General features: G+C 36.1%; 1 protein-coding gene across 1 annotated transcript in view; it reads left to right on the top strand.

The window, feature by feature from the left end:
* Nucleotides 1-849: 849 nt before the first annotated feature.
* LAMA2 (laminin subunit alpha 2) overlaps nt 850-19,253 on the top strand; it is a 623,785-nt gene continuing 605,381 nt past the window's right edge. Inside the window, exon 1 of the mRNA XM_059941243.1 lies at nt 850-1,092. Within this exon, the coding sequence (XP_059797226.1) occupies nt 972-1,092 (121 nt within the window). The 5' untranslated portion in view covers nt 850-971. The remainder of the gene's footprint in view (nt 1,093-19,253) is intronic.

The following is a 19,253-nucleotide window of genomic DNA, read 5'->3' as shown; positions in this document are numbered from 1 at the left end:
GAGTACACCAAAAATCCTCCAATTCTCATAAAAGCCCAGTAAGGAGCCGTTCCAAACCTTATGAGAACCACAGACCATAAAAAAACAAACACACAAAGAAACAAAAAACTAGTAAGGAACTGTCATCTGAACATGGGGTGTTAGAAAAACTTGCAGACATTCTGTTGAGTTAAAGGGAAGGAATGGGGACTGGAAACATGAAATTTTGAGTCTGAAGGGAAACAAATGAAAAGACCTCTTATCCTCTTTAAATAAATGTTTCCTGACTGACCGGAAAACCTTAATTTTTACCTTTATATTGGTCATAAACACTGCAGTGGATGAAGGCGGCTTGTTTTATTTTGTCCTCCCTTTGCTGCCTTGCCAGCAGTCTACCAAGCAGTAAGTCTCCTGGCCTGATCGCAGCATCCCGAGGACCACCTTCTGCCTCCTGGTAACTTCGCAGTCAGCGGGGCCTTTGGGTAGTCTTACCACCAACGTGGATCACCTGGATCCACAGTGCTCGCACACAGCTTTGCCAGGCCTTTCTCAGGAGGTACATCTACTCAGCTTCGGTAAAGACCCCAGCTGTGCAGATTTCCCACAAGTAATGCCTTCCATGTGGAGGGATTTTGAAGATCACAAACTGCTCTCCTATCAATTACTTTCTTTAACTTAAAGGAAGTTCAGCTAACAGATCAAGCCGATCCCTTCTCAGAGGGAAGGACCGCCGTAGGAAAGGCCTTTTTCACGGAGGACCCTTTAAGGGCCTGGGCCGGGACGTCCGTGGGGCGAGGGCCCGGGAAGGGGGAGGGAGGGGGAGTGTCCTCTTTCTCCCCCCACCCTCCGGCGCCGGCCGAGCCGAGGCCGGCGGGGGCTGTCTCCTTCCCCTACCCAGCAGCTGCGGCTCATTCGGCTCACAAGCTCTGGCCAGGGGAGCGGGCGGCAGCGACTGCGGCTCCTGAGAAGTGGATCTGCTCGGGGCCGCCGCAATGCCTGGAGCCGCCGGGGTCCTCCTGGTCCTGCTGCTCAGCGGAGGCCTCGGGGGCGGCCAGGCGCAGCGCCAGCGGCAGCAGCAGCAGCGGCGGCAGTCACCGGCGCATCAGCAAAGAGGTACAGTCGAGGCACGGGCTCCACATGACACCCTTTGCCGGGGCCCCCGGCCCCTCACGGGTCCCTTCTTACAGTTGCAGGCGAGGGACCGCTTTCTTGCTTTGCCCTTGAGGAGTGCGCTTTGGGGCAAGAGCGGCTAAGCTTGATGCAAGTTCACTTTCAACTCCCTGAGTTCACCGTGTAGGGGGAACTGCCTACCTCCCCCAAAAGAACACGAAGCGCTTTTCATCTTTCATTCGTTTCTAAGCGGACTTGCTATCACTATACATCCTGCAAATTGATTTTCGAAATCTCTCCAAGAGGCAAACTTTTAACCAATTAAATGTTTTAAAAAAGTTTCTCCCAATTAGATTCCATGCCTACATAGAGAGCTTTCCCAATCTGTGGTTCGTCTTGGAACTTAAGCGAGGGCAGCTGATACATCTTTTTTTAAGGACGTTGTTTGCAACTCTGAACGGGGTTTGTAAAGGCGTTAAGCATGCGGATTTTTTCTTTCATGGCATTGTTGCTTCCAGCCTCACCTTTTCTTTACCCACATCCTATTTTAGGTATCCTATTTATTATAGTGAAATGTCTCCGCTTGCTTAAATACAGATGAGACCTCTATATCATTTGTATTTTAATTAAGACCACTGTGACCAGATATACCCTTCACTGGGACTTCGGAAAACAGCTGCACTTAATGTAACTCAAATTATACTCCTCAGAGCGCCTTAATGTTAATATGCATATCATTTCTGAAACTCTTGGGAGACTTTGAAGAGTTACTTTATGATCATGAATTTTAAAAGAAGCACATGTGCAGCGTTTAAAAAAATAATTTATAATACAAAGTTTCAGAAATCTTTTCTGTAAGTTAGAAAACATGTATCAAATTTAAAAAATTAAGAAATATTTAAGGTTTGGTTTCAAATATCAAAATATTTACCCTAAGAGTACAAAATCTGGAGACTAGTGCTTTCAACAGTTTTGATGAGGCTGAATCTGCCAAAATTTTGAAATATACTTATCCTTTTAGTTAACTGGAATAAAGCTATGTCTAACAGTTCTGATAGGTTTTCTGCTTGTAATCTAGCATGTCTAACATTACTATTTTATTTTAAAAGGAGTAAAAAAAGCACTCTAAGCTCCTTGCTATAATAATAACCTCTTGATTAAAATTCCTAGAATGAAAGGGATCTTAAGTTCACTATAAACTTTTTTCCTTCTATTTTTGCTTTTCCTTCTTTGAGAAGTAAAATGGGGTCAATGTGGCTTAATTAATAGAATTTATGAGAGTGAGTTTGAGAATATCTTTGGCAGCTGGTTTTTAAAAATACTACTTTTAAATATTGACTTTACTTAATTATGTGATGTTTTAAGAGTACATAATACTTTAATACTGTTAGGCAGCTGGGAGTGAAGAGACCAAGATCACCAATCCTCTGTTCACTTGGAGTGGGCAGAAGCTCAAAGCATGCAGAGTAGGCATCAAGTGGGTTCCTGACAATTTTCCATAGTGTGCTCCCCATCCGCCTTTTCTCTTATTCTCTCTCCCTTCCCCTCCCCCTTCCCCAGGTTTATTTGAGGTAAAATTAACTCCGATTTCTATGGTCCAGGCACAAGATGAAGTGAATTCAGAAGGGAGAATTTATACTGCCATTCTGTTGAGAGATAACTTGAACATTATACATAATAAGGAATTCTATGCAAAATAACTATAGCACAGAGTCTACTATACACTGCTATATTCTGCATTCTAACATCAATTATTGTGTATTTTATAGATTATTTGCAATATGTTTAGAGACTGGATAAATGGTTAAAACCTGTTAATATTAAAAGTCTACATAAAATATATTTCATAATGCCTTAAATTTGTATAGTGCTTTATAATTTTAAAATGCCTTATATACGTGAGATTATTTCACCTCCAGCCATTATTTATTATTGTTGGACAAATTTAAAACCTGGGGCTTGGAGTAGCTGTCTCTTAAGTTCATGCAAATGATAATAACTTAATTTTTAACAACTAAGAGCACTTCTAGTATTGCTTTATGCTACAGGGAACTTTATAAGGAACTTTATGCTAAAGTTCCCTTTTTATAGTACCAAAGTTTCTTTCCATTTAATTTTTGAGGCCATGTTTCCTTTTCAATGCCGTTCTGTTAAAGCAAGCTCTCAGTGAAGATCATTGAATATGAGTTTGATTGAAGAGGTGTTTTCTTGGCTGTCATCAATTTTCTCTTTTCAGTTATACTAGCACTGACCTTCCTGACCAAGAATTAATTGTTTAGAATGAGTTCTGTTTTCCCTTATAGTATGGTGCCAGTTTACTAAGAATGTTGACACGAAGCAAAGTTTTTCAGATGTTGTAACTAAGTTAGAAACTTAATCAGAGTTTAAAAAAATTATTTTATTTGAAATCTTGTGTAGTTTCTAGAACACACTGAATTGTAGTATGAATAACATTGACTCAGCAAGAAAGATATTCCAAGGACATTCCTTAACTAAATTGAAGATTGACAAAATAGGAAAACAATGTAGTCAAAGTAGTTCTGTATTTCAGCAAGGCAGCAGAAAATATCTTTTCCTCACATCTGTGTAAATAATATGTGGAAATGGAAATATAATAGTAGGTAAATTGCCACTGATTGAAAACAGTTTTCAAAGACTATTGCATGGTGGATCACGGTCAATTCAGAAAGAAGTTTGTAGGGCTGTGATAGAGGTTTCCTTATGTTCATTTGTCTTGGTAATGGCTTGATGGAAAATAAAATTCAAGCATATGACAACTGCAGGTGGTCCAGAATTGATTCAGGTAGCTAAGCTGGTGAATATCAGATTCAGGAATCTATAAATGTCTCTATAGCCTGGTCCATGAATAGAACCTACATGGAGTTGGTTTTATTATTTGTCTCCAGATGTTAATTTCATTTTGCTCTCTTCTGGAAATTTGTTTTCTCCTTTATATGTACAGGAATGAGTACAAAGACAGGATGAGAAAGGCAGTCTGAATTGCAGCAAGTTCAATATGAACATATAGTGTGATATGGTGACAGAAAAATTAACTCACTTTTATAAAAAACTCAGAAGCAGGTAGGTTTGTTTCTTTAATATACATTTGGGTGCTTCATTGGCAAATGGATGTAAATTCAGAGAAGGGAGAGTAGAATGGTTAGAAGTCTGAAAAGATTTTCAGAGGAGAATTAGCCCAAGTAAAGACTGTTAATTTGGAGAAAGAAAGACTTAGGAAATCATAAGATATATCTTCGAATTTTTAGAAGGGTTGTTATTTGGAAGAGAGACTAAAATATTCTTTCTAAAGCCTGAACTTGGATCCATAGAAGAGTGTGACAAAGAGGAACGTTTGAGTTAAATAAAATGGGAGGAAACCTCTTCCCTCTCCTCTCCCTTCCCTATTCTGAGCTGTTCAGAAATAACTGGGTTGCGCTGGAGCACCCAGCTTCTGGAAATGTCCATGCAGTGATCAGATGTGCAGCTTGTCAGAGATGATTTAGGACTGAATGCCTCTTCAGAGAGGAAGTTAAGACTCATCAAGTCTCCAGTCCTTTTTCAAGTCCAAGATTCTAGTATTACATTCTATTGTTTTCAGAATGCATACTTGTATTTGAACTTCTGAATTCTTAAAAAATGTCAAGAAAGTATTAAATGAATATAAATGTGTTTTTAAATGTCTTCTGGGATTTAAAATAAAAACATGTTTGAGACGATCCTCACTCATGTTTGGCAAGAATACTTAAAAATTTAATATGGAACTTCCATATCATCATAAATTGCACAGTTCTAAAACATCCCGTGCTATAAAATGTGAGAACACTTTATAAATTACCAGAGAACTTTTCAGGGGATTTATTGTGGCAGTAAAGCTGGAATTGATTTTTTGTTGTTGTTGTTGATATTTTCTTTTGCTACACATGTAACTTGTTGGCTTGTTCACTACATACTGGCCTACTAGTTTGGTAAAAATGATTAATAATAGATAAATGTATGGCTAAGAATAAGAACATATTCAACATCGACTATTATATTGTGGATGTGTTAGAATTTTTTTAAATGACATACATTATATATTATATTTCAAAAATCTGATATATCAATGTATGCAAATTGCTGATATATCTTATTCCTAAAATATTTTTCTTCTACGATTCCATGCAGAGTGATGAACTGCATCTGTATCAAGAGTTGCTAGGGATTATGAAAGAACTGTGCCTGCTCTGCCGATTCTTTCTTAGTACACTTCAGTTACTGTAGCTCCTGAGAGATGGGATAACTGTCACCTCACTGTAATAACTACACTCTTCACCTTCTTCAGATATAATTATTTAACAGCTCAAATAGGTATCCCAAGAGTTCTACCCAGATATGACTGCTGTAAGAAAAACATGAATTTGTTTTTTTATGGGACGGATTTATTTAAATAAGAAGAATTTCTGAAGTAGTATTTGGAATTTTGACACCTTACAATTATATTGTAATAGCTACTACTCAAAAAAGTTTACTTTTTGGTAGATTTCACATCCCAGTATTTTCTCCATTCCCATTTATCTAAAGCAGATCATTGCCACTATTTTTCTATTCATACATTTAATAAATACTGCTGATTCATTGACAGTGACTAATGTGCTAGACTTTTCAATGTGGACCTCTGAGACTGAATCATTGTTCTTTCTTTTAACCCAAATATATTTAGCAGTGAAATATAAAAAGAAATTCACTTGAACTTTGTATGAGGTCTCATATCTTCTTTCACAATCTGCTTTAGAATTATGGAACTACAATTGTGGGCAACAATGGAAGAGGAGGAATAGAGGTCTAGTGGGGTCCAGAATAGGGAAAACTAACTTCAACCTAGCCTATGCATAACAAGATTTGTGGGGTGGCTAGCTGTCTAAGTTGTAGAGTCCAAAGGATGTATCAATTGCACTCTTGAGTCCAGTCAGCATTAGCTATCCAGTAGGATTCTGTCATATAGGTGGAACCTGTCTGGAAGAGTTTCCAAGAGGATAATTTAAAAAAAAAAAAGGTGACTCCAGGTCATCTGTCTAGTTTGCAGTAGGTCCTTATTTAGCACCTGGAGACCCAGTGGAAAAGATCAGGAAGAAAATGTTGTTAATGGCCAAATTGTTTAGTTTCTAATCTAGAAGATTGGGGTTTAGGATTTGTGTAGAGTCACAATTTTGAAATGGGTAGCTAAGCGGGAACTAAGGCAGAAGCCTAGTTGCAGTGAATGAGAAAACAAGGTAGAGGTTAGAGAAAGATGGCATCAGATTGGCACATGGTTCTCAAGACTCATGCCAGGCTCAGTGTATACCAGGCAGACAGAAAGAAGACAGATTCTGGGCTGTACCCATTGGTAAGACTGAGTTCAAAGGTCAGAATTTGAGCAGGAAATTGGTGGGGTTGGGCCTATGTGTATTCATTCATTGGTTAATGAATGAATATGTTCAGTGAGTAAAAGAGAGCCAAAAACAAAACAAAACAAAAACACACACGTATCCCTGCTCTTATGGAGTTTATATTCTAGTTGAGGAGACAGAAATATGAATATATAATGAATAAGTAATATAATGAATACCTATATTGTGTAGAATGTAGAGGGTGATGGATTCTGGACAAATACAGCAGGGTAAGAGGAGTCAGGAGTTCTAGGAGTGAAGGATGGTTGCTATTTTTAAATAGTGATAAAGGTTGACCTCATTGAGAAGGTCACACTTGAGCAAACACTTGAAACTGATGTGGGAGTGATTCATACAGATATCAGCTTGAAGGGTACTCTGGGCACAGGGAACAGGCTTACAAAGGTCTAAGGCACAATTAGAAAGGACAGAGAAGTAATGGGAGGTTAGATCATTGTAAAGATTTTGCCTTTTAATCTAAGTCAGATGGGTGGTATTGAAGAGTTTTGAGTAGAATTAAATGAACGAATGAAATAATAATTAATATTTTTCATCTCAAGCAGACTCTAATCCGTTGGACTAGACCAGTAGTACAAATGTAGGATTATTTTAAATTCATCTCCTGCTCCAAACCTTTTATTCATAGAGCATATTTAAGTGACTCCATTTCAGAGTATTCCACCTCAGCAATCTTACCATTGGGAAGCTCAGATGTGTCTTTGTAAAATTTCTTTTTCTTTTCCTTTTTTTTTTGCTGTTGGCATCTCACTTCCATTCCATGATTAAAAGAATATTGATACCTCAAAACTACTCAAGTGCAAGGAATTTCTACATATCCTTTTATTTTGCCCCAGTGTTCTTAGAAATATTTCATAGATTTCTTAGAGTATTTTTAACTAATGTGCACGTTAAAACAAAAATTATCCACAGTCCCACGTGGATATGTGTGTACCCTGGAGTTCTCTTTTTTATTATTCATTTCAGTATCAGAGCTAAAGTTTAGATACTATTGTTAAAAATGACACAATGATGTATTGATCTGATGACTTCTTTTATGAAATGGACTTTGAAATGTCACCTATTTTTACAATCAGAAACTTATTCTATGCTCTGTTTCGATTTTTATAACTTCTTTAAGGGTCTCTGTAAGTCTTGTAGTAACCTTTGGAATAAAGTAACACAATTTTGGCCTAAGTTCTGTCATTTAGAACAAACTTAAGTGAAGAAAATTGTATAGCTTTTCTCCCTCCCTTCCTCCCTTCCTTCCCTCCTCCCTCCTTCCTCTCTTTCTCTCTCTCTAATCTCTCTCCTTCTCTCTGTCCTTTCCTCCCTCATTCCTTTCTTCTCTCCCTTCCTTCTTTTCTCCTGTAGTACCCTGATTGTGATTACAATATGGTTTTCGAAGAGATGATTCTAACAAATATAACTTTTTAGAAAATATGAAAGGCAAAACTTTGCTTAAATCTTTCTTCTTATTAAAAGCCACTGATAATTACTATCTAAAGATAGTTTTGAGACATAATCTAAACTTACATGGTGAGTTAAAGCTAGGGGGTTGCCTGCCAAAGTTGTATAATATGAATGAAAAATAGTGTTTTTCCAGTCATCTTGAATGTGGATTTTAATATGGGAGCTTTATCCTATTTGGCACATGACATTTAGAAAAAGATCATAGAGGGTAGTCTATTAGTGGTTTATTACTCATAACACTCGCTTTCTGTAACAGGACTAATCTAATACAAATAGCAAGTTCATCTGTGCAAATTCTGAATGATGAACACCTGAGCAACTATTTCATGCCTGGCACTTGGGAAAGGCACCTTGTGCAGTGTTAACTATGTCTCTCCTTGTACGGTCCTCTCAACTGACCACTGGGCTGTGCCATTTCCCGAGGCTCTTTGTTTAACTGCATCTTGAGTGCCAGATGCTTTAGATTGGTTGAATAGTATCTAGTGCATTGTGAGTGTTAACACATTCATTTACATAGCAAAAATTTTTAGTAGGTTAATATAATTATCCTCATTTTATAGAAGGAGAAATTTGTCAAGGACAAACACAAGTTCCAATGTTCGTTTTAGAATTAGAAATTAGAATATGTTCCTGCTCCTGATTTTATGGATCCTAAGTTGTCATCTCTTTTGGAGTTTTAGATCCTTTCTTATCTTTTATAAAATACCTCAAAAATCATATTTTCATTTCTAAGTTATGTTAGTCTAATCTGAAACTGGAGATTCACTAGGTATTATGTAAGAACAAGAAAAATAAAATGTGTAGTCTCCAAAGCTCATTTTCATTTAAACACACATACACACTACTGAAAACTATGCAGAAATACATTACTGAAAACTATGCATAAATTTAAAAGTATTCATCAAATTTTAGTCTTTAAATTCTTAGGATTTGGATTATTGGGCACTAGACTGTGAGAAAGTATTAATTGATTATTGGCTTTTCTGGAGTTACCTTACAGAAATTACTTCAGCAGGCTAGAAACATAATGATATTTATTATACAAAAGATTCTTTAAAACATAGTCACTGTGTATGTCTGTGAATGAAAAGAGCAAGAATCAAATAGTTACACCTAAGAATCAGAGCAGAGTGAATCTCAAAATTCCTTCTGAAAAAGTGTTGAACACTGGCATCTTCATAAAAAGATTTAAAGAGTTCTATTTGAAGTTGAACCTTTCAGTTAAGAGAGAAAATTTTGCAAACCTCCTAGATTTTGAGAGGATGTGTATGTGTATATATGTACCATTTATAGTTTAACACTCTCACAGTACTTAATTAATATATTTAGTATATTCCAATGTGATTTGTTTTTTTAAATCATTAGATTTTAAGTTTTATAAACAAAAGTATAGAATAAGGGAATCTAAAAATTTCCAGAATTCTGAATTTACAGAAAAGTCTAGTTGCCTTGATAAATGATTGTGGACCACAGAATAAACTGTAAATGGGGTCATTATATTTTTCAGTCTGGTAGCTGTACTGTTAAAACTCTAAGGGTAATTCTTTTTAAGTTGCCTGTAACATATAAGGTCCTATTCTAAAGAGGAAATAAGGTTAGTCGAGCTTGCCACATCAGATATATTTTTCCACAAGCCTGTATAGCTACCCCAATTTTCTGGCTTATTGCCTGCTATGCCTTTTTCAATTACTGAATAAGGCTGAAAGTATGAAGGAGAACACAAAGTCGTGCAATTGTCATTTCAGGTAGCTGCTTCATCTCATTGGTTTGTTATGAGGAGTATATAAAATATAGAGCATCTATTAGGGACTCAATCAATGTGAATTTTCAAAATGCCTCAAGAAAAATGAATTAAGTCTAAAAATTGTCATGGTGTCTTCTGGCTTAAAGCAGCACTTTTTTCCTCCATACTGTGGTATCCCAAACTCAGCTGAGGTTGTTTATGAAGGTATTTGCTCTTATACTTGAAAACCCAAATGTATGAATTCAATTTTAATTAGAATTTGTGTTGTAGTATTTCGCTATTCTGAACTTCATAGCTTAGCTTACAAAAATACTCTTATTAACATATACTTCTTTTTTTTAGTTAAAGTATAGTTGATTTACAGTGTTGTGTTAATTTCTGCTGTACAGCAAAGTGCTTCAGTTATACATATATACATTCTTTTTATATTGTTTTCCATTATGGTTTATCACCAGCTATTGAATATAACTCCCTGTGCTACACAATAGAACCTTGTTATTCATCCATTCTATATATACTAGTCTGCATCTGCTAACTCCCACTCCATCTCTCCCTCACCCCTCTCCCCCTTGGCAACCACAGGTCTGTTCTTTATAACATATATTTCTTTATGTCTTCAATTTCCATATACATTCCTCTGCTTTGAAGATAACTTTGAATAGCAGAAGAAGTATAAACTTGGGAGATGAAAAGTATTTTCTTACTGGGACCAAAAACCTGAGTCGACGGAGTTTAAATTTCCTATTAGTAAAATAGAATTAAGCTAGATAATATTTGTGAAAATACTTGGCAGTTAATCAGTAAATATTAGCTAGTTTCTTCTTATTATTTGATCACAAAGCTCAAAATGATATTTGCAGTGCAGATGACACCCCTTTAGCTTAAGAAGAGCAAAATATTCTAAAAGCTTCGTTGAGTAGACCCTAAGAGATTATAGATGGTAAACTATTTATGTCACTGCAGAGTGACTGAAGAATTCTATCAAGGTCACACAACAAGTCAGTAATAGAGATAAGAAGAAACACAAGGGCCTATAATTAGCTAATAGTTATGTTAGTAGCTGAATGTGAGAAGTGATTTAAACAGGCAACAGAATGGAAATTTTAGCAGTACTTTGTGGCTTTTTATATTTCAAATATGATATAATAAACTTTTTAAAGAAATTTCTCAATTCTGGACATGAATTTATTAGGGATTGATAAACTACTTTTTAAAGGCTTTTAATATATGTAATGTGTTAGAAAAATGTATGGCACATAATAAGTGCTTCGTAAAGATTAGTTATTATTTTCAGCCTGTGAAGCTTGTCTTCATTAACTTCTGCTTGGGTAGAGATGACAATTCAGCATGTTTGACACACAATGGAAATTAATTTCAGGATGGTCTTCAATGGAAAGTCTAATTGGATTGTAGAAAAGCTCTCAAGATAGACCCTCTTTATTTGGACTCTCTCTGTTCACTAAGGTGAAAAATAGTCTTGGAACACGTTATTTAATATCAACCTGAATAGGGAGAATTTTTAGTGTGTCTACCTATGTGTTAAGTCTAATGGTAAATTACTAAAAAAACCCAAAAACTACCTCAGGAAATCATGTAACCCCAACAGATCTCTAGGGAAACCTGCTTTTTAAACTTGGGAATATCAGATTTTGAAAATTAATTCAGACAAAACACTTCCTATAGGCCCTTTTCCTATTCAGAAAGTTTCAATCATGCTTAACATGTAATGTACAACTATTTAATTTTTCACTGTGGTAAATTGGAAAAATCACTGGATTTGTAATTGGAACTCCAGGATACGGGTTTTGTTTCCAGCTCTTCCTAAAGCTGTGACCTTAAACAACAGTTCAGTCATTTAACTATTCTGAAACTCAATTTCCATCTAAAAAAATGAGAACATAATGTTCAAATCTATCTCATGGGGTTGTTATAAGAGTTAAATAAAATGTTCCATACAAATAGTATTATTAATACTACTACTCTGTATTATAATAAATGATAGGTTTGGTCAAAGGCATTGTTGGTTTATAAAGTTTTTCTTCACTCCCTTTCTTTGATTTTTTTTTTCCCCCTAGTAGCTCTTAATACACTTCGTTCTTCTGTATTGAAAACCGTGGCACATCTTCCTTCTATTTCTTTTTTTTTTTTTTTGTGACATATCTCCCAGTAACACAGAAAAAGTAAATTGATATGGAAAGGAAATATTTAAAATGCATATCCTATCTTTATTGGTTTTGCAAATAGCTATAGATACTCTTTGTATACAGACAATGATATGTTTAAAAATTCTTCAAAATACTTTTTATTTTTCTTTATTATCTTCCTCAAGCTGGTATAAAATATTTTTCACTCAACTTTCAAGAACTGATTTTATCCACAGGCTTCCTAACGTGTGCTACCTAAGACGTGCTAAGAAAGCAACACTAACCTAAAGTTCCTATCCATCTAGGATCTGAAATTTTAACTTTAGATCCTTTGGACAAAACATTGCCCTCTGAGACCATTTTCCATATTCTAGGAGATCCATACTTTTTAAAATTAATTAATTAATTTGTTTATTTTTGGCTGCGTTGGGTCTTCGTTGCTGCACACGGGCTTTCTCTAGTTGCGGCGAGCGGGGGCTACTCTTCATCGCGGTGCGCGGGCTTCTCATTGCGGTGGCTTCTCTTTGTTGTGGAGCACGGACTCCGGGCGCCCGGGCTTCAGTAGTTGTGGCATGTGGGCTCAGTAGTTCTAGCTCACAGGCTGTAGAGCACAGGCTCAGTAGTTGTGGCGCTCGGGCTTAGTTGCTCCGCGGCATGTGCGGTCTTCCCGGACCGTGTCCCCTGCAATGGCAAGTGGATTCTTAACCACTGCGCAACCAGGGAAGTCCCCCCGCCCCCTTTTTTTTTGAATTAACAAATGACTGCATTCAGGCTCTTCTGAACGTAATTCCATAGATTAGGTCAAAATTGGTTCATGTATATAATTAATCTATCTTGTTTTATGATTTTTATTTTATGTAATAAGTTGAACGACCAATCCAATCTTATACAAACTTCAAGAGCTACTACTATTTCAGAAAGCTAGAAGGGCATATAATTAACTAGTTCCTCTTCCAAGATCTTCAGCTATGTGATGGTTAGAAATTAATATGTTAAGTTTCATAATAATAGGACTTTTTGTCTTGTTGTTTACTGCTCTATCTCTTGTCTCTAGTCTGGTATATAGTAGGCACACAATAAAACTTCTAAAATGAATGAAGAAGCCACTCTTTTTGGACAGACTAAAAGAGTTGCCTTTAAAAATTGTTGTACATGTATTATTTTTCCTAATGCTTTCATAGTCGAAATGAATATTTTTATAAGATATACATTTCAAAAAATACTGAAACACAGTGTGCACAGATAGAAGGTATTGCTATCAATGCCACTTAGGTGATAAATAAAATATTTTAGAAATATTTTAGAATATTTTGCTCTTGATGCATATTTTTTTTCCCTAAGGATATTCCAGTGAGAGCTAAGCAATTTTTAAGCTTTGGATGAGGAGTGCATATTTCTTTGCTTAGTCAGAACTTTTCTATATGTGAGGTCTTTCTGGATGAGAATTATAATACTAAAGATTAAAATGTTTACCAGCTATCATTTTAGATATATCATAGACACTAATATTCAAAGCTCCCCACCACTTTCCTTCCTAACTCTTCCACTTTCCAAGCTTGGAAAGGATTCTTTTTTTACTTTTTCCAAATTAATCTGTTTTCACCCATTTTTTGCAAATAGGTAATTCTCACCCTCTCTGCCTTTACTAAGCTCTTTGAACCATCAAGACACCTTTCTTTTTCCTCACACACCCTGCTTTTGAACACCCTACATTCTCTTGCACTTTTAAAATGGACTTAAAAGCTCGTTTCCCCCAAGTCCTCAGGTATGAATCCACCTGTGTCTGATCACTTCTGTAACGTTAGTCCCACATATCATTACATATAGTGTAAAAATATTCATCATATTATGTATGTGAAGTTTTTCTTAGTTGTCTTGCTTCATTTATGTGTTTATGAGCTGAGAGTGTGGGAGGGATAGGAATTTCTGTTGAAATTAGATGTGTTTTCTTCATTTTATATAATACCAATTGAAGCACTAGTGATTGAATTCTACGTGAACTCCCCAGGCCAGGGCAATATTTTCAGCTGAGATTACTTAAAGGGAATAGAAAAGTGGCTTGCCACTCTAATTTTTATTCTCTTGGTGTGTATTATTCATAGATGAAGAAACAGTAAAGTGACTGAAAAGACAATATAAATCAAATAATAAAAAAATTCTGCAGTCAACTATAGAATTATTAGCATACTAGCGAATTTCTTTCAAGTTAGGTGTTCTGCTACAACTGGGAATTAATATTAAACACTTAAAAAATTTCTGTAAAGCGATTAGCTAGTATAACTTTAAGATAGAGCAGATCCTATAAACTAAGTTTCTAAATTTAAGTAACTGCATAACATAGTTATCATGATTTCCATGGAGAGATAAAATCAAATCGTTTCTGATAGCCTTAATTACAGCCTCATTTTCCACCATGCTGCTATCATATGCTTTACATTTGTGTAGCATCTGGCATCTAGGATGTTTTATTGTTTCACCACCATTTCTGTGCCTCCACACAAAGCTTTTGAGTATTGTTGTATATAGCAGCGTACTCCTACAGTTGGAGTAACATTGGGGTCAATACTTAAAATGAACGACTTAGCCTGATAAGAATAAGAATGGAGATATAGAATCCCAGATTTTCTAAATCCCAGACGTGCATTTCAGTTCTATATAAATTCTTCTTTCTAGTATGGAAAGTAGCAATTTTTAAAAGGAGAAAGCTAATATGAAAATTGCAGCATTATAACAATATTTAGGGAGGGTAGGGTTAAGATTTTTGAAAACTGACTCTATAGATACTCTATAACAGGTTTTTTTAATTCAGTCAAAAATGATGGTTTCTCATGCTCTCCAGAGAGAAACATCCATTCATTTTATCTGTGTGTTTAAGATAATTCTTATTCCATCCATAACTTAATTGAAGTGTTTAATTCATTTTTTACATTCTGTTCATAAATATGACCAGACACAACTTAGAATATGTATACTGTATTGTTTTATATTAACACACATGTATTTTCTGTCTTTCTTGGTAGACTTGTATATGGTTTCATATACTGGAGAATTATAAACTGAATTTATTATAATTCACTGAGTAAAATATTGATGTTAAAATCTAATGTTATGTTGAATATCACCTTTGAGAGATATTGGAGACTTATAGTGAAATCATCATTTCACTAAGATTTCTTTCTAATAAGACATTCACCATTACTGGAATTATATTTTATGCATTACATTCCATTGATGTAATTTTAAACTTCCATTCTACTTCACTATAAATGGAATTTCATTATATCTGACTCCACAATAAGTGGGTTACAGTATCGTTGACATTTAGTAGAATTACAGATCTTAGTGTCTTTGTACACTCTGCATTAAAATGCATTATGTGTGCTTTCAGTTCTGTTTCAAAGAAACTACTGTTGATTTACATAGTTGTTGTATAGAGGAATTCTGTTAAACTCCATTGCTTGATTTAATGGTGGCTTTTTTTTTCCTTTCTGAAATCATTCAAAAATATTTCTTCGTGTAGTTGCAACTATTGTATAAAAATGAGATAAAACTTACGGATTATAAATATATTTGCATGAGTTTTCTCTAACAGTAGGTCTTTATAAAGCCTTTGTGGAACTTAAGCTGTAATTGTAGCTTTCTCTTGTAACTTTCTTTTATTGTATACTTTATTATGAAAACTCTTGCAGAAAATTAAGTATTTTATGTAGTGCTGAGAATGCCTTTCTCTTTTAAAGAGTGAAATTAGAATATTTCTTTTGTCTCAAGCTCAGGGGAAAAAGCTTGGTGAGAATAGGATCTTTTGTCTGGATACATGTTTCTGGGATTAGATGGCAGAGCTATTGCTGTGGAGGCCAGAGAAGGAGGGGGCTGGGCTGAAGGAGGTGACAAAGACAATGGACTTTGGTTCTCAGAGGGCTGGTGTTGAGACCTCCTCATCTTTCACCCTAGAAAATCTCAGACATAGGCATCCAGCTGCAAGTAGTCCCTTTTTTTGGCTCAGAGGGGCACTTAGAGTGCCAGATACAAAGGGGAAATTGCCCTAGAATAGTCTTAAAGCCGTTAATTCTAGAATCATTTCCTCAAGGGTCCGAGACCCAGGGATTACCAAGGCTGAGGATACTTCTACTCAGTCTAGTTTGATGGGAGGAACATTTGAAATTCATCCAGGTCAAAATGACCTGCTATGTCTGTGCTTAAACCTTACCACACCTCCTCTTCTTTCTATTCTTTCTGTTCTTTCTGTGGGGACAGTTAGTAACCACCTCAAAAGACAGCTTTATATTTCATCATTATGCCACCCACAGTCTTAGGTTTCCAGCTTGGTTTGGGGGCATCATGTTTGAAACTTAGGTAACAGATTTGTAATAGAGATGCCCTTGATGATGTTTTAATGAGCATTTAAAATTCCACAATAAAGTAATTCAGAGAATCGTGTTTCTTTGTCTCTGTCTCCCAAGATGAGAGTATCTGGAGGCCAGATTTCCTGCTGAGTTCCTTAGCATTATTTCGAGGTCAGAAACTAGGCATATTAACGTGAAACAGTGTTCTGCATCTGGAAGCCAGAGTCTAATAAGCATTGTTAATTTAGTTAAAGAAAAAGACAGCTGTTTAAGATTAGCCTTCTTGTGTATGTGTGGGAGTTAGCAGAATAATATCTCTTTCCCGAGATGTGTATGTTTTGCTTATTTGCAAATTTTAATTGATGAAGGAATTAATGAGCTAAATGAAATAATAAACTATTTTATAATTTTAATTGGAAACTGGTTGACAAGTACTCATCTAAATGGTGCTATAAAGTTCTAGAAACCATATAACTTCCAATATCTTTCTATACTGTGCATTGTATTCTGGACATGGTTTCCTGTAGTACAACTATTAAGCCAGATAAAGCAACTCTATTTCCAAAACTAACCTTCATGGTAACCATTATTTAGAACCCTGGCCTAAATGACATCTTGCAGTTAAAACACTGTTGTTTTCTGATATGTATTTTGATAATTATCTATTTTAAACACATTTATGTAGATGTGTGTAATGAGGTTTCTTTGGGAAATATGTATGTTGAGTTTAAACCTATTTCCATTTAACTTTCACAAGCTTTCTCTATTTTCCTGTTCTACCGAAGGGATAGTACCAATTATATGTCAGGCATTTTATTCACTTTGTCTCTACTATTTCTGAGATCCCTGAGGACTGGTTTTATGGTTACCATTCTAGAGAATCAGGCTGAGAAGATGAGGCTCATATGACTGTAAAATATTTACAGTATGACATAAAGGCACAACCTCTATTTTTTTTTTTTTTTTTTAAGAAGGGAAGGGACAGGAGTCAGCATAGGTGAATTTTTTTTTTAAATTTATTTTATTTATTGCTGTGTTGGGTCTTTGTTTCTGTACGAGGGCTTTCTCTAGTTGTGGCAAGCGGGGGCCACTCTTCATCGCAGTGCACGGGCCTCTCACTGTCGCGGCCTCTCTTGTTGCGGAGCACAGGCTCCGACGTGCAGGCTCAGTAATTGTGGCTCACGGGCCCAGTTGCTCCACGGCATGTGGGATCTTCCCAGACCAGGGCTCGAACCCGTGTCCCTTGCATTGGCAGGCAGATTCTCAACCACTGCGCCACCAGGGAAGCCCCTATTTTTTTAAATTAAATTAAATTTATTTATTTGGCTGCATTGGGTCTTCGTTGCTGTGAGTGGGCTTTCTCTAGTTGAGGTGAGCAAGGGCTACTCTTCATTGAGGTGTGCGGGCTTCTCATTGCGGTGGCTTCTCTTGTTTGCGGAGCATGGGCTCTAGGCATGCAGGCTCAGTAGTTGTGGCACACGGGTTTAGTTGCTCCGCGGCATGTGGGATCTTCCCAGACCAGGGCTTGAACCCGTGTCCCCTACAGTGGCAGGTGGATTCTTAAACACTGCGTCACCGGAGAAGCCCACAACGTCTATTTTTTTAAACAACTTTTCTGTAAAAGTCATCCATATTTTTGTGTTCATCAATATTTTGTTCCTTTTAATTGCTAGGAATTAGCAATGTATGAATATATCTCAATTTTAAATTTAACACCTGTTGATGATTTTTAGATAGTTTTCAGTTTTTAGCTGTTGTGAATAAATTTGCTGTATATGAGCCATGTACAAGACTTTCTATGGATATATGTTTTCACTTCTCATATTTATCTAGGAGTGGAATTCCTGGGTTGCATGGTAAATATACATTTAATTTTATAAGAAATGGGAAAATTGTTTTTCAAAGTGATTGTACTGCTTTACTTTTCCAAGACAAAGACATGACCTTAATCTAGTGATGTTTACTTACTTCAAGCACCGTAAATGTTTGGCAAGCTAAATTTTGGGATAAGGAATGATATGACAATTGACCATTTTTCTCTCTACTCCTTTCTTTCTATTTCTCTCTCTGTTTTTAGAAAAATGTTTTTAAAAAGGAAGATTTTATTCTTCAAGAGGCTTTCTGGTAAATTTAAGATTTCTTAAAATTCTACATAGGTATACAAAGCAGAATAAATATGCTTTGTTCAACTTTTAAAGTAGGTTATTGGTCATCTTATTTAACTGTTTTACATGTACTATGATCATGGGTAAAGCAATAATAATAATATTAATGGGAAAAGAAAAATATTCCAATTTATTCATTAAACAGGAGTGTGTTGAACATGTACTATGAGTAAAAAAAAAGTTTTCTACACTGTGCATACAAAGATGGGAAAGACATAATTTTTTCCTGCAAGAATTGTATAAGTAGAGAAAAACATAAATGTATATATGCAATGAAATTAATATAGGCAGTATGTATGTGGAAAGGGATTTAATGAAATTATTTAAAATGTTTTAAAATTCTTAGTGGGGTGGACGAGTCAAGATGGCAAAGTAGGAAGACACAGAGTTCGCGTCTTCTCACAATTAGGCAACTACAGGGCACTGGTAGGCGACCTCGGACACCTAAAGGGACGGGAGGAATCCCTGAATGACCGGGTAGGATGTGGGGGGGAAGAAGGAAGGGAAGAAAGTGGATTTGGGATGGGACCGGCACCAACTCCAGGAGGGGCAGCTGGGGGAGGGGAGGGGTTCAGACCCCAGGTAATATTAATTGGTGTGAGGTCTCCCGGAGGTCCTTATCTTGGCACCGAGAGCCAGCTCTACCCAACTGCCTGCAAACTCCAGTACTGGATGCCTCAGGCCAAACAACCAGTAAGACAGGAAAATAGCCCCACCCATCACAAAAAAATGAGATGACAAAAAAATATATTACAGATGAAGGAGCAAGGTAAAAACTTACAAGACCAAATAAATGAAGAGGAAATAGGGAACCCACCTGAAAAAGAATTCGGAATAATGATAGTAAAGATGACCCCAAATCTCAGAAGCAGAATGGAGGCATGGATTGAGAA

This window comes from Balaenoptera ricei, chromosome 12 (genome assembly GCF_028023285.1).
Source record: "Balaenoptera ricei isolate mBalRic1 chromosome 12, mBalRic1.hap2, whole genome shotgun sequence".
Classification (NCBI taxonomy): domain Eukaryota; kingdom Metazoa; phylum Chordata; class Mammalia; order Artiodactyla; family Balaenopteridae; genus Balaenoptera; species Balaenoptera ricei.
The sequence above is the reverse complement of the archived record's forward strand: the minus strand, read 5'-3'. Positions and strand labels throughout refer to the sequence as shown.